The 22,431-nt window shown below is 32.6% G+C and overlaps 1 protein-coding gene across 7 annotated transcripts in view; it reads right to left on the bottom strand.

Moving 5' to 3' along the window:
* The window catches only part of RALGAPA1 (Ral GTPase activating protein catalytic subunit alpha 1), a 298,344-nt gene that overhangs the window by 8,089 nt on the left and 267,824 nt on the right, over positions 1-22,431 (bottom strand). For 5 of the 7 annotated variants that reach the window (XM_071213978.1, XM_058293545.2, XM_023584822.3 and 2 more), the window contains one exon: positions 3,599-3,723. In XM_071213978.1, coding sequence (XP_071070079.1) covers positions 3,599-3,723 — 125 coding nt within the window. Of the gene's footprint in view, positions 1-2,969; positions 3,001-3,598; positions 3,724-22,431 lie in introns of all 7 variants that reach the window. The other 2 variants (XM_071213981.1, XM_071213980.1) reach the window with 1 other exon arrangement.

Raw genomic sequence — 22,431 nt, 5'->3', positions numbered from 1 at the left:
AAAAATATGGGTATATATTTAATGCTGAAATTGAGAGGACACACTAATTAATATTTACTGTGTACTTTCAGCAAAACAGGATAGTTATTTTTGCTGTTAGCAGTCCAGATTTTCTTAATTAGAAAAAAAAGACTATTGGTGTTGAACAAACAATGTAACAGGGAAAGATACGTATATTTTTGTATTGCCAATGTAATCTGGCCAAGAAAAGAGGAGTAATTTCATTTTGGAGTTTAGAGTCAGAAAATAATTGATCTTAAATATAAAAAGTTTTTTAAAAGACACTGTAAAACTTTTGATATTTTCCACACACACTTGACAAAGATAAAAAGATTTTTTTTCCCTGTAATTTTTTTAAACATAAAGAAGAGAAAAATCTAATAATGTTTTAATGTGCTTATGGAAAATCAACAAAGTGTGACATCATGTTATCTTCCTGAGTGACCTTAGGGATAAAAATAATTTCCCTTATGTATCAGTCTACTGTCACAGAGAAAATACAGTTATGAAATTTATGAATCAACAATGATAAACCAAAAATGTTACTCATACCTATTTAAACAGTATTGACTTAATATGTTTTTGGATTTAGATGCCATCATGGTTGGTATCTAACTAGGAAGTGGATTTTAGATAATATTGAACCAGGATAAGAAAACTTGAAAAAATAGTATTTTTCCATACTATCATGCCAAATAGAATTATGTCATAGGGTTGGCTAGAAAGAATATCCTGGTGGTTTTTTTTTTTTTTCATTCTTCATTTATTTTTTTAATTGAAGTTAATAGATCACAAGGAATGTTACATTAAAACACAAAAAACATAAGAGGTTCCTGTATAACTCACCCCTCCCACACCATTTTTTTAAATTGTGTTTTTTTGAAAATATATACATCACATACAAAAAAGTTACACTAAAAAAATGTAAGAGGTTCCAGTATACCCCCCACCCCCACCCCACTCCTCCCATACCAAAAACCTCCTTCATCATTGCGGCACATTCATTGCATTTGGTGAACACATTTTGGGGCACTGCTGCACTACACAGATAATAGTTTACCCTGTAGTTTACACTCTTGCCCAGTACATTCAGTGGGTTATGGCAGGATATATAATTCTCATTTGCAATTATGAAGTCATTTTCTCAGTGTGGCAAATAAATGTTGCAATTATATTTAAAAAAGAACCCCTGCCCTGCCCCCCTGCCCCGTGAAGTTTCCACACTATTATGTCATTTTTGTAAACTGGAACTCAGATCCTTATCACTATTATACAGCTCATTTCACATCTTCTCTCTCCCACTTTGACTTATAACTTTAAAGGGAGTGCCATATATCTGGAGTGGTTTCTAAAAGGAAAATGAAGACTTGAGATGATTGGGAACAAAACAAAACAAAATCATTTTTCAGATACAATATTTTTATACTGGAGGAATGAATATTTCATTTTTATTTTATTGCGTTGAATTAACCATTCTAATAAAAATTTCTATGTTTAAAATAAGTATTTAAGTCTATAAAAACATCAAACTGTATTCAGTAACATTAGCACAGTTATTTACAGGTAAAAATATCCTTTTAAAAATTAAATGGCCTGCCTCTAACTGTTCCTAAAGGTGAAGATTTTTAAAGATTAACTGAAATAAATTTGTACCACAGTATTATTATGTTCAAATTCACATTTTTATTACTATTTAGATGATCATTAAGTTTTATTTTAGACAAGTTGTAAAATAAATAAAATAGCAAGATACATTAAAAAATGAAGCAAACAGAACTTTGTCTTGGATGCGTAGCATTCTTTACCTAATGTCACAGAAAGCACTTACTTCCCATATTTAATATCTGGCTAAACATGCAGGATAATATACAAAATATTAAGAAAAGGAATAGGAAGGACTATAGCTGGTAAATAACTGCAACATGAAGATTGACAACCTTTATATTTTTAAGGGGAAAAATCATTCCAAATGTGGTCCTATTTTCAATAATTTTCAGTTAAGAAATGTATCACTTCACAGTGTGATACACAAAAATGCTATTCATATTTATTTTAATAATATACTCTTCTATTTTATCATATATTCTCTATTATTAAACAATGAAATTACTAGTTTTCTTTTTGTTGCTCATCAGTTTATTCTTACCAACTTTATGCTAAATTGAATAATTTGGTTTAGTGTCAATACATGGAAGCAAATCTTAGATTTCGGATCCGTGTTTCAAAAGATTCAAACTAGTCGAATATAATTTTCTCTTCATTAAATTTTTATATTAAAGGGCTCTAAAGTTTTTGGTAAAAGTATTTTTATAATGGCCAATTTAATGATGGCAGGAGTGGAAGCTTTAATTTCACTGACTAAACTTCAAATGAGAAGTACAATAATTTCTTTTTGAAATAAATTAGGCCAGAAAAGGAGTGCTGAGTCTCTTAACCTTATTTAATATAAGGAAAACTTATTTAACATAAAAAGAACTTGGAGATTTATGATGATGAACTTCAAGTATATTGTATTCTCTTCCTGTTTCCCTTTATCACTATTATAATAGCCACCTTGTATTTTAAAAGCCTAGTACAGTGATAGGCATATAACAGAATAACCTAATGAGTTAAGATATCTAATAATAATGTAGCACATTACAAAATAAAAACCGCCCCATTCAGTTGAGTAATACTACTTTTTCATGCTGAGATACAAAAAGGTCAATATAACAAGATGTAACTCATTTCAACCAAGGGTTCTATTATTGGTTTATTTTTATCCCAGAACCAGTGTTAGTGTTTCATGCAGACCTGTGTTAGTAAGAACAATTTTGGAAGAATTTAGGACAATTTCTGAAATGTTTAGTATGAACCAGGGCAGTGTTAAGTTTGCTTATGGTTAGGGTTACAAGCTTAGTGCTTGTTCATTTTTAAAACAGGAAATGGAGGAAAGAAAAGAGGGTGTTTTGGTTGATACTTTGTCTTACCTTCAGATAAACAGAACTGATATTTAATGATCTAAAGAGGGAAAATAAATGAAATAATCATAAAGAGTGCAAGGTATTACAGAATAGGAAGGCCATGAGTTACTTTTTTTTTTTTACTGATGTCTTGACAATTAGTTAATAGTAAAAATGCAGTACCCTCTTACAATCTTTTAATATTGTTAATATGATTGTATTAAATAATACTAAATCTAGACCAGTTCTTTTATCGTTATTTGTAAAACTAGAGATGACAAAGCAGTATCTTGGTCAATTCAATTTGATTCTCTTAAGTTCAGAGTGCATGCCCAACTTGTTTCTTTTGCAGAAACTTCAGTAACGATCTCATGAGACATAATAGTCGCTCTCTGTTAGCTGAGATAAAAATGTACTGCATGTACTTTTATGAACATTGCTTTAGTTTTAAAAGCACTGCATTTAGGAAAAAAAAGTACAAATCAAATTTACAAGCCAAATTCAAATACTAAATAATGATGAATAAAATTTGTATTTCAATGATAGGAATTTTACTCAAGCAAACTTCGCCATTGTTTTAAGAATATTTAGAACAAAAGGGTATTGCATTTCAAGCCCCAATAACTACAAGTAACTACTGCTTGCTTTAATCTTACCGGCATCAGATGGTAAATGATGGTAGGGAGCTGGAGAAAAAACCTGTGCTGCAAAATCTTCAAATGTTGTGGGTTCTAAATGGTGCTGTACAATCGTTTGCAGGTATCGTGCTCTCTCCTCATAGCTGATTATCTTTGGTTAAAGATGAACTTAACTGCAGTTCACATTGGAATAGAACAGATATCATCAACAAGGACTGCCACTATGGCTCAGCTATTGCCTCTTAAATATAATTATTCACTAACTATTCTTGAATATCATAAAAAGTAAGGCTCTTTAAGAGTAAAGATATAATTTTAAATATCAGTTTACTCTTCAGCATCCCACCATAAATGACAGTTTAACAGGTAGACATTTATTAGAAAATACTAATGATAATACTAAAGTGTAGGAAGAAAGAAAGGTAACAATTTACTTGATAATGTATTTAACTGCCATCAGGTCAGCCTAGGCTTGTCTTATCTTGTTAATCAGTTTCAGTCTGCAGATTTACTCTCAAAAGCCATAAAATGAATATTATAATGCTAGTTAAATACTGTATCCAAAATTCTGTATTTTTCATTTGTAAAGATTTATTGTGAAAAATTCCTGCATATCTTCTTCTTTTTCTAAAACCTACATTTTCTCAGCAATTGTTCTCATTTTGTATAGAAGACTACTATTGCTGTAATCCCTGAATAACTCCATGTGGTTAAGATAAATACATGCTGAATCTGGATGTCAGGAAAAAATACCTAGTCAATTACAACACTGAAACAAGCAGGAATATTTGCAAAGAGTCCACAGGACTCCTAAATACTAGCTAACAAAGCATCTACAGGGCACGGACACTGACAGAAAAATACTGTACTTCCCTTTCACCACATTTTCTTCTCTGATATTATTGACAAGCAACCAGTCCCTTGAAGTGTTGTTGCTTTTGAACAACCCACTCCAGGCTTCCTGTTTCAGCAGGCCTGATTGTGCTGTTAGCACAGAGAGGGCGAGAAAGAGAGAGAATATTTCTGTTGTTCACGAAAGCAACTATGGAAATGGTTGTCAAAATGTAGAGCAGCAGGCAGCAACATACAATTATCAGGAAAAATTCACATGCTGACTTCATGTCCTATAGTTCCTGAACTGAGAAATCAGTTAACCTTTCTTCTACAACTTTTAAAAGTTTTCCTGCTGTACTGTGTGTGCTATGTTGACAGGCTCTACATAAGACATTTAAATAAGTATAAAGGATCATAAGTTGCTGATTAGTTCTTTTTCCACTGATTTTTTTCCAAAACCCGTTTTAATATTCCCCCCTCAAAATTCTTTATTCTTAGGGAAAAAAAATTGCAATTCAATGACTGTAGTTCTACAATTCTAGAAATTGTAGACCAAATCTATAAGTAACACCAAGAAAAATAATTTTAGAGGAAGATAACTGAGTTCAATAGGAGATACCTGAGCCAGTTACAATGACAAAAGGTTATTCAGAAAAGAAAAAACATAAGAACTAAATGAGACCATATTCACTAAGCACTTGACTTTAAAATGAATCTGACTACAATGTCTTTTGCCCTCTAAATGGCTTGCACACTCTCTTCTTGTATTATGGTTTATTTTATGCTTCAATATTGAAATAACCTGAATCCCAATTCTTCATAATTCATTATTTTCAATTGTCCACTGGGGATGAACTTCAAAAGAATTTCACTTTTGAAATAGGTAACAGGACAAGATACTATACTAAAATGATCAATGGCAAGAATTTTATAGGAGGACAATACAGGCATTTTTGAATCTTAACATAGAAAAGTAATATAGCACATTTTAAAAGACAGTATATGATTAAAAATGGAAGAGGATGAAACTGATGGTTCAATCTAAATAATACCACATATCTCACAACTTGTTGGAAAGTACTTTTTTTCATTGGGGGAGATTCACAGCTGCCGAATTTTCTGCAGTTAATAGAGTCCTTTGATTCACAGCAGTGCCCCTTGTACAAAAAATACTGGCCTTTGTGTATTACCAGAAACTAATTTTCTATTTGGCTGAAAAGGGAAAAATGGGGTTATTGCTTCTCCCTCCTACAGAGCTTTTCATTATGCCTGATGCACTCAACTTCTAAGCTCTTCTGAGAAAAAAAATAACTGAAGAGGCAAGAGGTAGAAAAATGAGCTTGTTAGCACATTAGAAGTGAAGTATCTTGGTGGGCCCTAGAAATTCCCAGTGGTGTGTTAACTTATCACTCTATGCATGCTGGCACTGATAGTCTCCCAATTGATCACTCTCTTTTCGCACCAAAGGTGCTGCCAGGAAGCAAAGGCTGAAGGCCCACAGGAGAACAGTCTGCTATCAAAACAAGCTGTTTTTAAAAGTCTGCTTGAATGGGTAAAATGCTTCATGAAAAGTAGGGTGGAGACACCTACCTGCTTTTAAAATGCTCTACTTTCAGAAAGCCTATAAATGAAATATTTTACTTTATCGTATTACATTTAGAGTTTACACAAAAATTATGCAAAAAGAAAGCAAATGCTAATATCTCTAAAACAGGGAAGATATTTCCAGTGTAGTAAAATTAATAAATTCAGGAAGATGAAATTTCTAAATAAGGGATACAGTTTTGAGGTTAATTCTACCTCACTATACAAAGAAGTAGGTTTATAAAACTCCATAAAAATCCTAATAGGCAACTCTATGAAACTAAAATTATGCAAATGAAGTCACTTCAGATATCAATATAATGTATTCAATTTGTATAAAACACGACATATTTAATATAATACAATAAGCTTTCATGAGCAATGCTTTCTAAAAGAGTAAAAAAAATTACATAAAAAAAGGTGGCAGAGTGAAAGAAAACAATCATTAATGACTTAATTTAGAAGAAAAATGCAGTATTCATCATATATAGAACATCTGGAGTTTCCTTTTTTTGGGGGTTATCTTCAGAAAACACTGAGAGTTTAGTATATAATTACAGTTTAAGGTAACAACTTATAAAGGCTAAATATTCTTTATAATTTTCCAAGTTTGGACATAGCCAAATAAATAAAAAACCTTAACAAAACAAATCAACCCCATCTTACACCATTTTCCCTTTTTGAAAACAAATTAAAGAGACACAATGAACTGTAAATACTTAAACAATAGTCCTAAGTCCATGAACAAGTTGCTTTTTGTGATAATGATAAAGTTCCAAACAGTGCTGTTAGCATCTGCAATTGTAACCCTAATCCAAAGCAGTTAATTCCTATATCTCCTTATAATAGGTTAGAGCCTTATTCTTTAAAAGGCAGCTCTCTAGGGAAGAGTTATTAGTACCTATAAATTGAATGGCATATACAAACTTGATGGCTAGCAACAACAGGCCAACTCAAGCTGTATTCCTACTGTGAGTGCGTGGTGCCACTGGCATTGAAATAAAAAAACTAAAATGGGTGAGATGATAAAAGGCAAAGGTAAACTAAGAAAAAAATTTTAGAACAAAAATGTAAAGTACAGGTCTAAGTTGAATTAAGGTTTTTGTCATAAATTTAAAACACCTAAGCCAAATAGCTAACAAAAATCATTTGGGGAGACTTTTAGCTGGTAGGAATCTTTAATACAGAATCAGCCAATCAAAAGAAATAACACACAGGTGCTGCAATCACAGCACTACAATTATCTACTAATCCTCCTTCCTTCCACTTTCTGCAAAAGCAGAGAAGGGGAGAAGGAATATTGCTATTCTAAAAATAATAAAGGGAAACAAACATTTTCTGTATCATAAATTGTTCACACCTAATATTAAGTTATCATTATTATACATTTTTAAGTAACTACTTTAGATTTTAAACTTACATATGAAAATATTTATGGTACTCTGTTACTACGTCAAGACCAGCTGTCAAGAAACTGGGGTTTAATTTCAACCTGGTTCTGGTAAGATATCCATGATTCTCTGTGCCACAGCTTATCTATATATGTTAAATGGCAATGACATCACCTGCTCCTATTTACTTCATAGGGATGTTGAAGATAAAGGATACAGATAGAGGGTAACCCAAAGGTCCTGCTATATTTGCATTGAAAATAATTTATTTTGACCTTCAGCTTAAGTCTTTGTAAATAGCAGCTGCTGTCTCTAGGAGGACAATTTCATTGTCAGTTAAAAAAAATACACCTGCATTCATGTGCAACTCTTTAAGTGTGGTGAGTACAGAACAACTTCTGACATATTCTGATGGGAGAGAAAACTCTGATTTTTCATGGGGACAAAGACACCATATGAAGAAAAGACACTGCAGGTTAATTAGTACCAAGACTTCAATTTTACTAACATATAGGGAGAATAGATGAAAGGTAGATTTTTTTTAAGGCCAGTAAAAAGAATTTATTTGGGAAATGGGGGAAAGAACAGAGTTTGCTGAGAAATGGGAGAGAAGGACAGAAATACACACCAGAATTTGGTGTGGGCCCCTCTAGGCAGAGAGACTCTGTTGATTTGGTTTTAAACGTGCAACGAGCCTTTATTTTCCACAATATTTTCCTTACTAGTATAATATGACAATTGTGAACTGCTTTTACTGTCAGAAAATTTAAAGTTTTATGATCATTGAGTCCATGGCATATCCAGCAGGATGTGCAAACATTTAACTCACATGTAATCTGTGACTCAAAGAAATGGACATTTGTATATATATCTATATATATATGTGTTCCTTTATGTATGTGTATATATGTATATGCTATACACAACAAAAATGAATATAAGTATTCTCAAGAATAATTTTTTTAAAGTACTGGAGGCAACATTTTTAAACATGGAAATGCATAAGCATCTCAGAAATTATAATGCAATTAATAAACTATAGGACCATATTCAAAAGAGGTTGTCAAACTCCTCATTTTATGAGGAAATTGAGCTGTTAAATCACATAGCTAGTTAGAAGGTCCAGAATTTCACTGACTTAACAAATAGATAAGATTTGGCTTTATTAACAACTTTTCAGGATGTACCATAAAGATTATAGAATTATAGTATAATTTTCCATGACAAAAGAACTATGAAAATTGTAACTGTGAACAGATATCAAAGGCATATTACTGTTTAATTTCCTCTTAAATCAGGCTTAATGTTTTATATCTTAAACAGGAAAAGAAAAAAAAACTATTGGCTTCTTTTATAAGTAAAGACAAAAGTATGAAGTGTTTATATCTGTGCTCAAGGGTATAGCCTGAGGGATTTAAGGCCCATTTTGAAATTTCTAATTTAAAGCACTTGCCTGCACTCATATATTTCTGTAGCTTCTTTGCAGTTTTAGCACTTAGGAATTTCTTTCCCTTTCTCTGCATAGAAGAATCCAAGAACAATAATTTTGGGAAGAGGGAGAGTTCCAATAGTAAAAATTACTTAGAAATTTTGCCGACTGACTTATGAGGGCCTGGTCCTGCCCTGGTAAGCTGACTGTTAAACTTTAAATGTGCATCTTTCCTCATGTTTGTTCTCTTAAGAAACTACATTTTCTTAAGAAATAGTTTCTGTCCTGATTCTTGGAGGCAGATTTTGGTGGTCCTTCTATGTTGCCACTTAGCTTTATAGAGACCAGTAATCCAGCAATTATATATATATTATTTAATTTCAAATGCCAATTTCTGTGGTTAGAATAGTGGGGAAACTAATGTCATGGGGCCTATTTTTTTTTATCTTTATATCTCTGGCACCTATCAAGCACTTTATGACTGTTTATAAATGAGAAATGAATGAAGTTTTAGATTAGGATGTCTGTTACACTAGTAAATCCAGTGCCTCTAATTTCAATTTGACTCCCTTTGGGCAAACTCCTTTGGGCAAATACAGTTGGGATTTAGAGAAATAGATTCAGAGAGAGGTTTTGAATCACACTTGTGAGAACATGTGGTTCCACCTCTTCCCTTGATCTTGCTGATCTTTTTTGAAACAAGAAATTTTGAATAGACCACAATGGACATATATGTAAAGTGTAACATTAAAGGAAAAGAAAACTGATATTTACTTCTCTAAAGAATTATAGTAATTGCCTAAAGAAGAAATTCTTAAATGTTGAAAATAATTACATTTCATTACAAGTCAGCATTGAATAAACATTTTATCCATTGACTGTGACAATGTTTTTAATTTAAAGAAATTAATTTTTTTTCATAAATTCCACAATGGTATGGGACCATGACTTTAGCTAAACAAATTCTATTCTTTAAGTGAACATGTATTAAAAAGGGAGAATAGGGAAGTATCTGGGAAAATCTCTATAGATGAAAGGAGGGGTAATTTTAAAACCATATTAGGCACATTTCAAAAACTTCTCTGTACACCATTAGAATGGAAGTAATACTCTCAAAAATAGTACTTGAAAAATTTAAATAGGCTTTAAACAATGGCCATTTTGAGAAGAACTATTCAAGACAAGTCATCATTTATTGAGAATATTTAGGACAGTCTGAACTAGAGGCAGGATACATCTATCAACATTACTTTCAGGAAACTTCACAAAGTCAGCAAAATGTTTATTCAGCAATAAACCCTTCCTTGATGGAGAATACAAACAGATACTTGCTCAGAAAAAAAACTGCTGACTGGCAGAGTTGGAACTAGAATCATGGTTTAGTTCAATGCTCTTTCTACAACCACATTCAGTGATCTGGGTCTAGTTTATGTGTGAAAAATAGGTATATTAGGTATTTTCATTATATCACAAATGGCCAAAACAAAGAATATTAGCTTAAATTCTAAAATCAGCAAGTTTTGAAAGACTATACACTAAAATTGTAAATCCTCAATAAAAACTTTGGCAAGCTCTAAAATAAGTATGAAAAAATAAACCACATTTGGCATTTTCATTTTTCAAGGCCTTGACATATCTCTAAACAGTCTTAGACACTATCATTACACAAAGACTTGGGGAAAAAAAAAGAAAAATAAAGAATTTTATTGAGAAAAAAGAAATGGATAGATTTTGCAATTATACCTCAAGACTATCATAATTATCAGTAATTTTTCCAATATATATATATAGGGTAATTAAGTATCATGGATTAATAAGTGCTGCTCATTTTTAAGCAGAAAGTAAACAATATTGCTTATCTTATAAACAAGGTGTGGTAAGAAATAATTTTCAGGGGAGAAGGGGAAAGGGGAGGAAACTCCATTTCTTTCCTATAGTAGCTAATTTCTGCAAGAAAGATGTGGTTTGGTTCTGGTTCATATGCAGCAAAAACAAAATTCCCCTAAACAAATGGTATGAATATTGGTATTAACAGTTTTTCAGAAATTCTTCTCAAAATCTCCAACAGGTTAAGATAAATTATCTATGATTTTTATGATGTCTTATATTAATGAAATTCTTTAATACTTGATACTATCTACATCATGAAGGAAAAGCTGTGATTTGTCAGAGTAGACAAAGCTGGGCTTTAATCCATCCCTTTTAAACATATTGCCAAGTCTATATTGTTTTCACTGCGTCTCAATTAGGAGACAGGCAGGACACCTGGTACTTCTTTATCTAAGTCCCATGGGCTGCCAGATGACTCAAAATCCATAACAGGTGCTAAGGCAGTGTGAGGATAGCCCTATTATTGAAAGCTGGAATTGAATAAAATTTGGACCATATATAATTGCTCATAAATCAGTCAATTACAAAATGAAAACATTAAAAGGTTGATAAGCCCAATTTTACCAAATTTCATGTAAATATATTTAAAAGATTAATCTTAAATAAATAGGATTAAAAATTTAAAACTACCTAAATGTTCTGAAAATCCTTCCTGATTTAATAATCTAATAATCACTGGTGGCTTACAGAAAGCATCAATATATGATGAGCAATATGTGTATCTATTCCACTTTTATGCAAGTTGTATGAAGCAAAGCATCTAAAAGGAAAACTAAATTAAATGGATTTCAAATTTAATGAAATTTAAGTTTTGTCCTTTCACTCAAGTTCTATTTGAAAAAATCATTAATTTAGTAATAATGAAACTTTCATAGTCCATAGAGAACTACTATAGACTCACTAGTATTAGAGTAGGAGTTTAAAAAACACTGGGAGATACCAGAAATAACCACTTTGTTTTGTTCCTTTTGGTAGCAAAAAATTGAGTACATTAAAGTTGAGGAAGCAAATGTATATGTTTGAGTTAAATACTAAAACTTGGGCTCTGATAGATTGCAAAATGGAAAAAAAATAACTATGTGAAATTTTACAGTGTACAATTACTTAAGCATTATCTCTATATAAATGTGCACTAATTTAATTAAGACTTTGTTTAAATGCTATAATTATCAAGAATACAAAAAAAGTGATTTTATTATCATAGTAAGTAGTAACAAAGTACAGCAAACTGTCATTTAAGACAGTGTCATAGAACCTATGATAAGCAGTATATTGGCTTAAACTAATGCACTATATTCCCCCAGGGAATGATAGGCTTAGAGACTGGACTTTAACATTAAAATCTATCCATTAATCTTGACTTAAATATAATCTATTCTGCAGTAAAAGGAAGAATGGGCATTCAATGAATTATTGTTTTTGAAATATTGCACTGGTGTCTGTTTAGTAAATCATTTAAGAGGAGAGGACATGGAATATTAGTAAATTTTACAGACTGTTACTCATTCTACAAAACTTTGTTTGATAGTCCCCCAATATACCAAGAGCACCCCATTACAAATATTTACAGATTTAAAAAAGTTTCCTTAAAATATCTCTCTCTGGTTCTACTTAAGGTTATGGTGCATAAATTACAATATTGTAAAATAATTTAGACAAACCAAATTCAACAGGGAAAAAAAATCTATTGAAATATATGACTGTGGGGTCAGGATACCTGGGGACTGAAAATAAGCTTTAACTTTTTTTTTTTCAGGTTGCAGATCACTGCCTTTTTTTATTTTTTATTTTGCATCAGAATGACCAACTGCTTGCTCGTGCGATAAACCAGAAGAAAACAGGAAGGCAAGAGGAGCGTTTATACATCAGGGCATATGGTGCTTTATATATAAAGAAGCAATTCTATTTGGGAATTCTAAACAGCAAAGTGTAAAGGAAATTAAGACAAATTTGTCTTTATCTGATAAGTGAATTGGGATGATCTTAAGCCACTCTTTCCCTCATTTAAAAAATTTTTAAGGCAAAAAATACACTGTTTTCTAAACATAAAAAAATATCATAAAGCAAGTTACTTTTATTCTGTTATAATCTGATAGGCTGAATATAGATAATGGCATGTTAATGAGGAATTACTACAGGTAGTCGCTTAACTATATTCATTTACTTTCTTTTTGATAGTAGCTAGGTGCTAAATAAAAGTCAACACTCCTATCAAGAGAGTAAGTAAATGTAAAAACATCAGTTCTACAGCAGCTATTTTTGCTCCTTCTCTTTTCTGAACAGCAATTAGTAAAGCAACCCCTTCCCCTCCTCCCTAGTGCTGTCAAGCTGTTCAGAGCAGTTTGCAACTCGACAATGGTACCATTGTGAATGCTCTCTGGGCTTCCTTCCCACAGAGAGTTAAATGGGCAGTTCCTGCTGCCCATGATTGGTGTCCAGTGAAATAATACTCAAGAGCCAGGTTTTATCAGCTTCACGCCAAAGAAGTGAAGCCAGGGAACCCAAGCCTTCATATCATACTGAACCATATGCCAACCCTGATGGCCCCAAAGGTTTATCACTAAGAATCAGGATCCATCATGTCCCCTGTGAAATTTCACTTCACATACCTTATGTGAAATGCAAAGCTTCACTAAAAACCAAGCCTTCTTTACAATTGGCATGAACAGATGGACTGTAACAGTGGTTTGGCAAGCAAAAGTTAAGAATTAAATAGGCTATGGCCTACTGTTTGAGAGGAAAAGCAGTTAGAAGAAAATTGAAAGATTTGTGACCCATAGTTTAATTTTAATTATTGAATTATTAAAAATTCAATAGCAAAAGTCCCTATATTTAGTGAAAAGAAAGAATGGATTAAATGCTCTGCAATTCCTATGTTAAACAAGGTTAAAGATTCATTTCAGCTTTATATTCTTTACTCTTTGCTCTCTGAAATCTCCCAACAGCATCTGAATCTATTGTGGTTTTTATATTTAAACTAAGACTAGAATAAAACTTGCACATTATGTAATATCTGTAGTGAATAATAATGTGAGCATGCCAAGGCAACCTCATCGCAAGCAGCAACAACATAGGGGTTTAAAAGAGAAAAAAAATCCTGTTCTAGCACAGGTGAGAAGTTGATAAAGACAGAAGTAAAAAAACTCCAATCGTTGTTGATTTTAGGAATAGTTTGCCCATGCCCTGATGGAGCTGTCTATCTTCCTTCTGTTGCACTGTGATATGTCCCAACTGTCTCAAATGGCATATGTGGACCATACTGTCACACTGGATTTGACAAAACAGATAAGATAGTGGTAGTCCTTTTCCTTTGGTATTTTTGCTGAAAGCCAAAAATGTACTCTAAAAATATGATGAGAAGTACTTCATATATCAATAATGTATAAATGTACCCTATCCACCTTAAAGTATTTTTATGTAAAAAAGGATTGTTATGTAAGAATAAGGAGTTATCATGAAACTTAAGAATTAGGAAAATCTCAAATACTCTTTTTAAAATGGCAAACATGTAAATATTAGCAAATATTTAGAGACCTTCTTAGTCTCATTAAGAAGAGCAGGGCTGATTAACAACTTAGCCTGGCAATTACTGCAGAGCTAATTAATAAAAAATTAAGACTATTCACATAATAATCTAATAAATGAACTTACTTTGGAAAGTAACTGTTCTATTTAATAGGTAAAAATCATATAAAAGCAGATATAAAATTGTCATCTTAGACACTGGCTGCCATATCATTGGCAGTGACATTAGAAAACCAAGTCTAGGTTAACTTTCTTCCTGCTTGACCTCATTTTCTGGTTTTGACCTACTTCTTGATCCTCATTTGCTATTCTTCCCTTTAACTAACACCACCCAGAAGTGCTGAACTCTTATTTCTTGACCAAATCACACTTTTTTTTGCCACCATTCCCATTCCCCTACTCCTGAAAAACTTTTCTCTGACCTTATCCAACTGGTAGTGTTCCATGCCTTTGAATTAATGAGCAGAATAGGCTTCTTATAAAGTCATTCCTAACTTCCTACTTCTCACCATCCTCTCCACTTAAAAGTAATCACTTCCTACTCTGCTACCACTCTGCTTTGTATACATCACTATTGCTGGATTTTCATCAAAATGCACCTCAATTATTTATTTATACATTCATTCAGCTATAGGGCACTCTCTCCCCTGCACTAGACTGTAAACTCCTTGAAAGAAATAATTCTATTTTTCTATCCATAGCTTTTCTCTCAATGTCTATATAGTAGGTAGTCAATAGTTATTTGGTGAATAAATGATCCAAAATTGTTTAGTAATCTTTTCTTATTTGTGAAGAAATACATAGGTTTTTTTAGTACTTAGATTGGTCATTAGTGCATTAAATTCTTGGTAGAGAGTAAACATTCAAACTAGCTCTAAAATAACAGTGTTGATAGAAACAGAAGTCAGCCACGTACTGAAGTTGTTTTGTGAGTGCCCATCATTTAATATAAGAAAAGTAATTATTATTGGTCTATATTAGTAAAACCTTAAAAAAGATCATCTTGGGAAGCAGATGTGGTTCAAGCAGTTGGGTGCCTGCCTTCCATAAGGGAGGTCCTGGGTTTCGTTCCTAATGCCTCCTAAAGAAGACAAGTAAGACAGCAAGCTGATGCAATGAGGTGATGCAATGAGGAGACACATGAGGAAACACACTGAGGAAACACAATGAGAGACACAACATGCAGGGAGTAGAAGTAGGTCAAGTGATTGGGCACCTCCCTCCCACATGGTAGATTCCAGGTTGAGTAACCAGTGCCTCCTAAAAAAAAGATGAGCAGACAGTGAGTGCATGCAATGAGGGAGGGAGAGAAATAAATAAAATAAATCTTTAAAAAAAAAAAAGATTCTGTCTAGATAGACAAGCCATTTTCAGACATATTCTCTATTTCAAATTCTTTTGTGGCAGAATTAAAGATTAACTTCAAATTAAATCCTTTTTTCCAAAGTAGTTAGCTTTCCATTTCTTTAGGCAATATTTTCATTAGTTTTTGGTTCAATTACACAGAATAAAGTTCTTTCATTATCATTACAAACTTACTGCATATCAGAGGTGTATATTTATTGCTTATATGTATTTTCAACAGGACAGTCACATTTGTTGGACCAAAACTGACATCTTTAAAGGTGTACAATAAAAATATTCCTACAATGTTTGGAACGCCCCTCAAAATGTCAACATCACCACCAACAGGCATATAAGCCATTCCTTGAAAATAATTGAATAAAACTGATGTTGTAGAGAATACACTGGGAATCATCACAGAAGTATTGTGCACATCCTGTTTAAACAATTATCCTGTGGTCATACACAGATTTTAAGGGTTGGCAGGAAAACACAATCTAAGGAGATATTTAGCACAGGCTTTTCAGCAAAAAATTCTTTAACAGTAATCCCATGTCTTTAACAAAAGAGACTTAAATGCTCTAATTACAAAGCAGATTGTTAGATAAATAAGAATATTTGTTCCTGGAGAGGGCTTACTCTAATGATTAATATCAAGAGTACAATGGCAGCAAGCATTTCAAAGTTTACAAAATTTCGATCACCTAGCTTGTGAGATAGTTAAGGAAGTAACTTCTCTTTTGAAGCACAAATGACCATTAATTGTAGACCTTGGAGAATTTAACAAATAACCAATTTTTCCATGAAGTTTAAGACTTACATTTATAAAGTATAAAGAACAAATGAGAAAGTATTGTGAACTCCTAAAGGAATCACTAATGTAGATGTTGGAAATGTTCATAAGCACCAAAACTGGAGACCTCACCAGCATCTATTTAGACTGCCATAGCTGTTCTCTCCTACTCTCTTGTGGCTAACCACCTTCATTACTTTACAGCAGGAAGTGTGAGCCTTCAGGACAAAAGCTATGCACAGCCTCTTTGTGTGTGGGGACATCAGCTATATCGTCCCCAAAACAACCTCTATCACTATCACTGGGTCAGAGGTGTCTTAGCTCACTTTTCATCCTATGAGATTCCTCTCCCCCTTGTAAGTGGGGAGAAAAACCCCACTGCTTATTGATCTCTGAAAATTATCATCAGTAAACTATTTTGTCCTCTAATAAAAATAAGCTGCTTTATTAGTCAATTATAAAATGTTTGCTATTTTGGCTGTTTCTGTGCAAGACACAATTTCCACTAAGTTTAAGAGGTATAGCCTAGTCTGATGCAAGCTACAAATATACTAAAACAAACAAAATGCTTGGGGGCTTTTCATTCTTAAAAATTATCTATAATAATCATAAACCCCAAAAACATGCATAATAAAATTATGAGTGAACTTACTGAAGTACAACTGTCAAAGAGAAAAAAATGAATAATTACAAATATAGCCATCTATGAATCCAAATATTATAACAAATTACCAGCCATTTAATTACGGGCCACGCACTATGCTGGAAGACAGTAAAACAAGGATGAATAAGGCTTGTTGGTATGTGCATACACTTGGTTAAGTCTTATAACACAATGTTATTAGGCAGTGTGGGCAATTAATTTTTCTTAGTGAAGAGATTTTTTTTTTTTACAAGGGTATCTTATTTGGTTATGAAGAACGAGCATATTAGCTAGAAAAGAGAGATGGGCATTCCTGGGGCAAAATTATGGGTCTGACAGAGAAGGGCATTCAGGGATGATAAATATAGTTCAGCTGGACACACATGAAGTGACTTGAGTGTCAGTGTAATGGGAGATGATGAGAGTGGAACTGGGAAGAGTACAGGTATATTTGATAAAGCTACAATGAGGAATAAGAGATGGAGTAAGCTAACAGTAATTGCTTGCTGGTAGTCAAAAAATTTAGACTTGTTTCAATAAGCAGTCAAGAGCCATTCTAATACTTTCAGCATGCTTAGATTGGTGTTTTAGAAAAACATTTCCAGTATCAATGTAGAGGATAATAATATTGATAACATCATCAATTACCATGTAGCTACACATCTACTGAGTTCTTGCTACATGACAGTCTGCTTACTGCTTCGAGCTGATAATTTCATTTAATCCTTACAAAAATCCTGCGTTTGATACTATTATCTTCTTTTTTACTGATTAAAAAAAATTACAAGACAGTGATACACTTTAATAAGTGAGTTTGACTGAAGTCTATGATGATTTCCAAACAATCAGCTTCTACATTTTTAAATATAATTAACTTATGAATTAAGGATAGCCCATACTTATTGATACAAAATGATCTACAAAAGACAGTAGACACTAAAAGTATGTAGTTTCTCAATAAAGTCATTTTCTTCTAATGTGAAATGGAAGCAATATCGATGGGGCACCTAAGAGGTTTCATAATGTTTTGCTATAATGAATGGCAAACTTCATCAGCATAACCAATCAATTATATTTCATTTAGTTTGGCCCTCATATTTTTGCAACAGGTTTTTTCCATTTGAGCAGTAGAACTTCAAGGGATAACAAATTGTGACTAAATAATGATCTTGACTTCTCATAATTTGTCTGATAAAGGTAAACGGAAACCCAATTTTGGCATTTAAGAAAAAGCTAAATCTAAACATATTAGGAAAGAAATCAAATATTGGTGTGGTAGGAAAGAATATTAAGTGTAGGAATAAAACATTCTTTAAAGATGCTATTTAACCATAAAACATCCCCTAATACTTTATACTTCAAAGTATTATATAAATGATATACATATCTATATAAACAGAAAGCTCCAAAACATAAATTTTAAGAACAACAGACATGCTACTTTTCATTGACTCATATCCCAACTCCATTGAGGCCCAGATCAATGCCACATTTCCTACACATGCTCTACTGATTTTACTCCAAAGTAATTTCTTCTTCTTTGGAACTACCATAGCATTTTGCCTATTAACCTTATTGTGATACATATTTCACTTTGTATTATAATTATTAATGTATATATTACTCTCACCCCTAATAGATTACAATCCTAGTGAGGGCAAGATTAACATCTGATTTGTCTTTGCTTCTTTACCAAGGCACCACCATGTCAGTGATCAATAAATATTTTTGAAAGAAAAACAATAGTGGAGTTCTATCTCTTGACCTGATTAATAGTTAAACTGTAGTTATTCACCATTGCAATCCATGTACTTTTCTAAATTAATTTTACAATTAATGGTAAAAAGAAAAAATTAAGAAAAATAGGTCATGATTATATACAGTAACTTCTGAAAACTGCTCTACATTAAGAAACTGTACATATAAGATAGCATATTTAACATTTATACATTCAAAAGTCATAGTAAAAAATGTCTTGAACAAAAAGAAATAATTATTTTCAAATTTTTATTTAAGGAATAGAGTCATGAGAGCTACAGATCATAAAATTAATGCTTTAGAATTATTATTCCCACAAAAAAATACAAAACAAAAAACCGAAACCACAAAACAACAACAAAAATACTCATTCAACAGGTAACTGAAAAATGATGGCCAAGATCATACTTGAAATGCCCCTCAGTTCTAATCGTTACCTACAATCTGCCTAATCTTTTTTCCTCAGTATTGCATTTCAATTCTAATTGCATGGGCAAACCAACAAATCGAGCTTAAGGGACCAAAAAAAAAGAAAGATCGCAAAGAAATGCTTTGCAAGTATAAGTACTGCAAGAAACGACAAGTGAAGGAGAGGTTTCAAAGCTTGAAAGAGAGTCATCAATACTGACAGATTACTGTAATTCTGACTGCCAGCATGATCGATTTGAGCAGCATATGACAATCAATACTGTCCTCATTTAGTGAACATCAGATTCATAGTTAGAGAAGATGCTCCTAGGATAAAATTTAAACTGTATTTAATGATCATAAATAGCACAATGTATGTTGTGGAATCTTAGTGGGTACTTTTATTGGGCATAAAATAACTGACAGCCATACAATTATCTAAATACAATTGAGTTTATTACATGTTTTTTTTAATCCTTCATTTCCTCTGATGAGGATTAAAGTATTAATTCTAGTGGTTTTCAAAGATTACTTCCATCTCAATTTCTGTTGTAATTTATGTTTATTGATTTGTTTTAGAATGCATGATTTTTCCTTAATAGGAATTTATTTGGATTGTCAAAAATATACACTTGAAAAATTTAATTTCACAATCAAGTAATCCACTTATATGGCTATTTTTCCTAAAAATTTATAAATAATATATAGATGTGTTATGAATCTTTGTGAAGGTGACTATGTTCCTAAGATTAGCAAGGCCTAGGAGAATCTCTACTAGATACTTAAATAGTACAGGAAAACAGTTTCCAGATAGTTTCTAAAATTCAAGCTTCCCAAGTCAGGAAAACTTTGTTTGATCAATTTAACGTTTTTACTTTAGGTGTCTCAGAAGCAGTTTTGCTGCAGGAACTTTTCAGATTCGCTATTTAAATAAATTGTTCACGTTTATTATTTTCACCTTAAATTTTAGTTTTCATCTCAGAATTTCTTCCAATGTGGTATCTATTAACGTCTCTAGCCATTAAAAACTTCTGAAAATCCAACCCAATAAATCAACCAACCAACCAAACTACCAAATATAAGAACCCAATTAGGCATTTGGGTAGAGTTGTTTTACACTGACTGTAATTTTTTTTTTTTTTTGCTTGCTGTCTGCTCTCTGTATCCATTCACTGGGTGTTCCTCTGTGTCTGTATTTATTTTTTATTTCTTTTCCTCCCATCCTTGCGGCTTGCTTGTTGTCTGCTCTCTCTGTCCATTCACTGTGCGCTCTTCTGTGTTTTTGTCTCCCTTTTCGTTGCATCACCTTGCTGAGTCTGCTCTCTGTGGTGCTTGCAGGCCGGGCAGCACTCTGCGGCACTTGCAGGTGAGCCTGCCCTCACAAGGAGGCCCCAGGAAGCAAACCCAGGGCCTCCCATACGATAGATGGGAGCCCAATTGACTGAGCCACAGCCACTTCCTGACTATAATTTTTATAACAGAATTAATCAATGCACAAAATAATGCTAGTTTACATCCAGTGATTATTTCATTTACTAAGCACATCCAAATCATCTCATTTAATCTCCATAATTCTAAGCTAGATCTTACCACTCCTTGTGCAGATGAAGAAAGTGTAACTCAGAGATTTAGTGACTTGTCCAAGATCCCAAGGCCGAATCCAAACTAAATCAGTTTTCTAACTCCAAATCTAGCTTTCATACCTCTAGCATAATATGAAAATTTGAAATGGTTCTAAAAAGTATGAACTCTTTTAATGTCTTCAGAAAAAACGCCATATTCCCAACACTCTTGATTTTGTATTTTTAAACTACTTGTTAAGGTGTACATCTTAAATATTGTTTGTATCTCAAGCCAGAAACACTTTCTTTGCTCAGTAAATCTGAGTTCTTGTTATATGACACAAGTGGCAGATAGAATTGTGCATTATAATCTAGAATTGATCTCTCACTGCTTTCCAAAAATATTCAAGGCATGCACTTTTTACTCAGTAAAGTGAAAACTTTTATATATACTTCTGTGCTCTACTTTTTGTGAAATGAGGCAAAGGCCAAAAGGTAGACAACCTCTGTGGAACTAAAAATGTGGATAAAATCAATTTATGGGTATACTTCAGGTAAGATAAGTGCCTTCCTAGAGACATTCAGGAGACAATAAGTCTGAAAAATACACACGAAGAGATAAAATAAAATTATAAAACTTTTATGAAAGTATCACAATATGATAAAACTCAGAAGAATTAAAATTTTAGACAAAGATTAGGAAAGGAAGAATTTGTCACTAAGTATACTGTTTTGTACAAAGGAAAGAGATTCTGTATCTGGAGAGAGAAGTTGTAATTCCTAAAAAGCATGTTGTATGTAAACTGTGAGTGTCAGTTTCATGAATCACTCTCCTCATAGCTTACTTATACCTGCGTTGAAGTACTTTCAATGTTCTAGGCCCCAAAGGTAAAGGAACTGGTTTCTGGGTTAGCTCAGCAGGGTTCACAAGAACTCTAGAAGGCCCTCTTGAATCCTTAACACCGTTACAGTCTTCAAAAAAGAGCAACAGACTGCATAGTCAAAGACGTGTTAGAAAACAAATCTTGCTCCATTTTATACTACTCAGGGTATTACATCCCCACTGAAATTTCTCCTCAATTGGTAGATTCATATTAAGTAGATTTCTCCAAATATTCTTTTTTCCCCCCCTTCTTTTTTTCAGATATGCCATAGGGTAGGCAAGGGAGTAAAGATTTTATTAAGAAACAAGAAAACTAGAAATGAGATAAGTACATACCTGAGACATGGGTGCAGGCATGCTAGAGGGTGAGAGGTGCCTCCAAATCTTGTTTTGGTTAATCAATTCAAGGCCTGTAAATCCTTACCTTTTCACTAAAATGAGTACTTTTTTTTTAACAATCAATTTTATTGATACATATCTCAATTGTATTTGGTATAATCACATAGTTGTGTATTCATCCCTTCAATCATTATTAGATCATTTTCATTATTACAATAACAATAACAAAAAAAGAGACAAAAAAACCCCATCACCTCTCAATATCTCAGTGCTTCCCTTGCTGTACATAGCTGCTATTCTGTTTTCATCTCTCTAGTTAAAATGAGTATTCTGAATGAGTTTTCTACTTAAAATAAGATAAAACTGACAAAAATCAGAAATGCTATATAAGTGGCATTAAGCTTAATCATTTTAACATGCCATGAACCACCTGTAAATTCATCTTATAGTATTGGAATACATGAGAAA

The sequence above is a fragment of the Dasypus novemcinctus genome, chromosome 3 (genome assembly GCF_030445035.2).
Source record: "Dasypus novemcinctus isolate mDasNov1 chromosome 3, mDasNov1.1.hap2, whole genome shotgun sequence".
Classification (NCBI taxonomy): Eukaryota; Metazoa; Chordata; class Mammalia; order Cingulata; family Dasypodidae; genus Dasypus; species Dasypus novemcinctus.
Note: the sequence above shows the minus strand (reverse complement) of the source record. Positions and strands in the feature narration are given on the sequence as shown.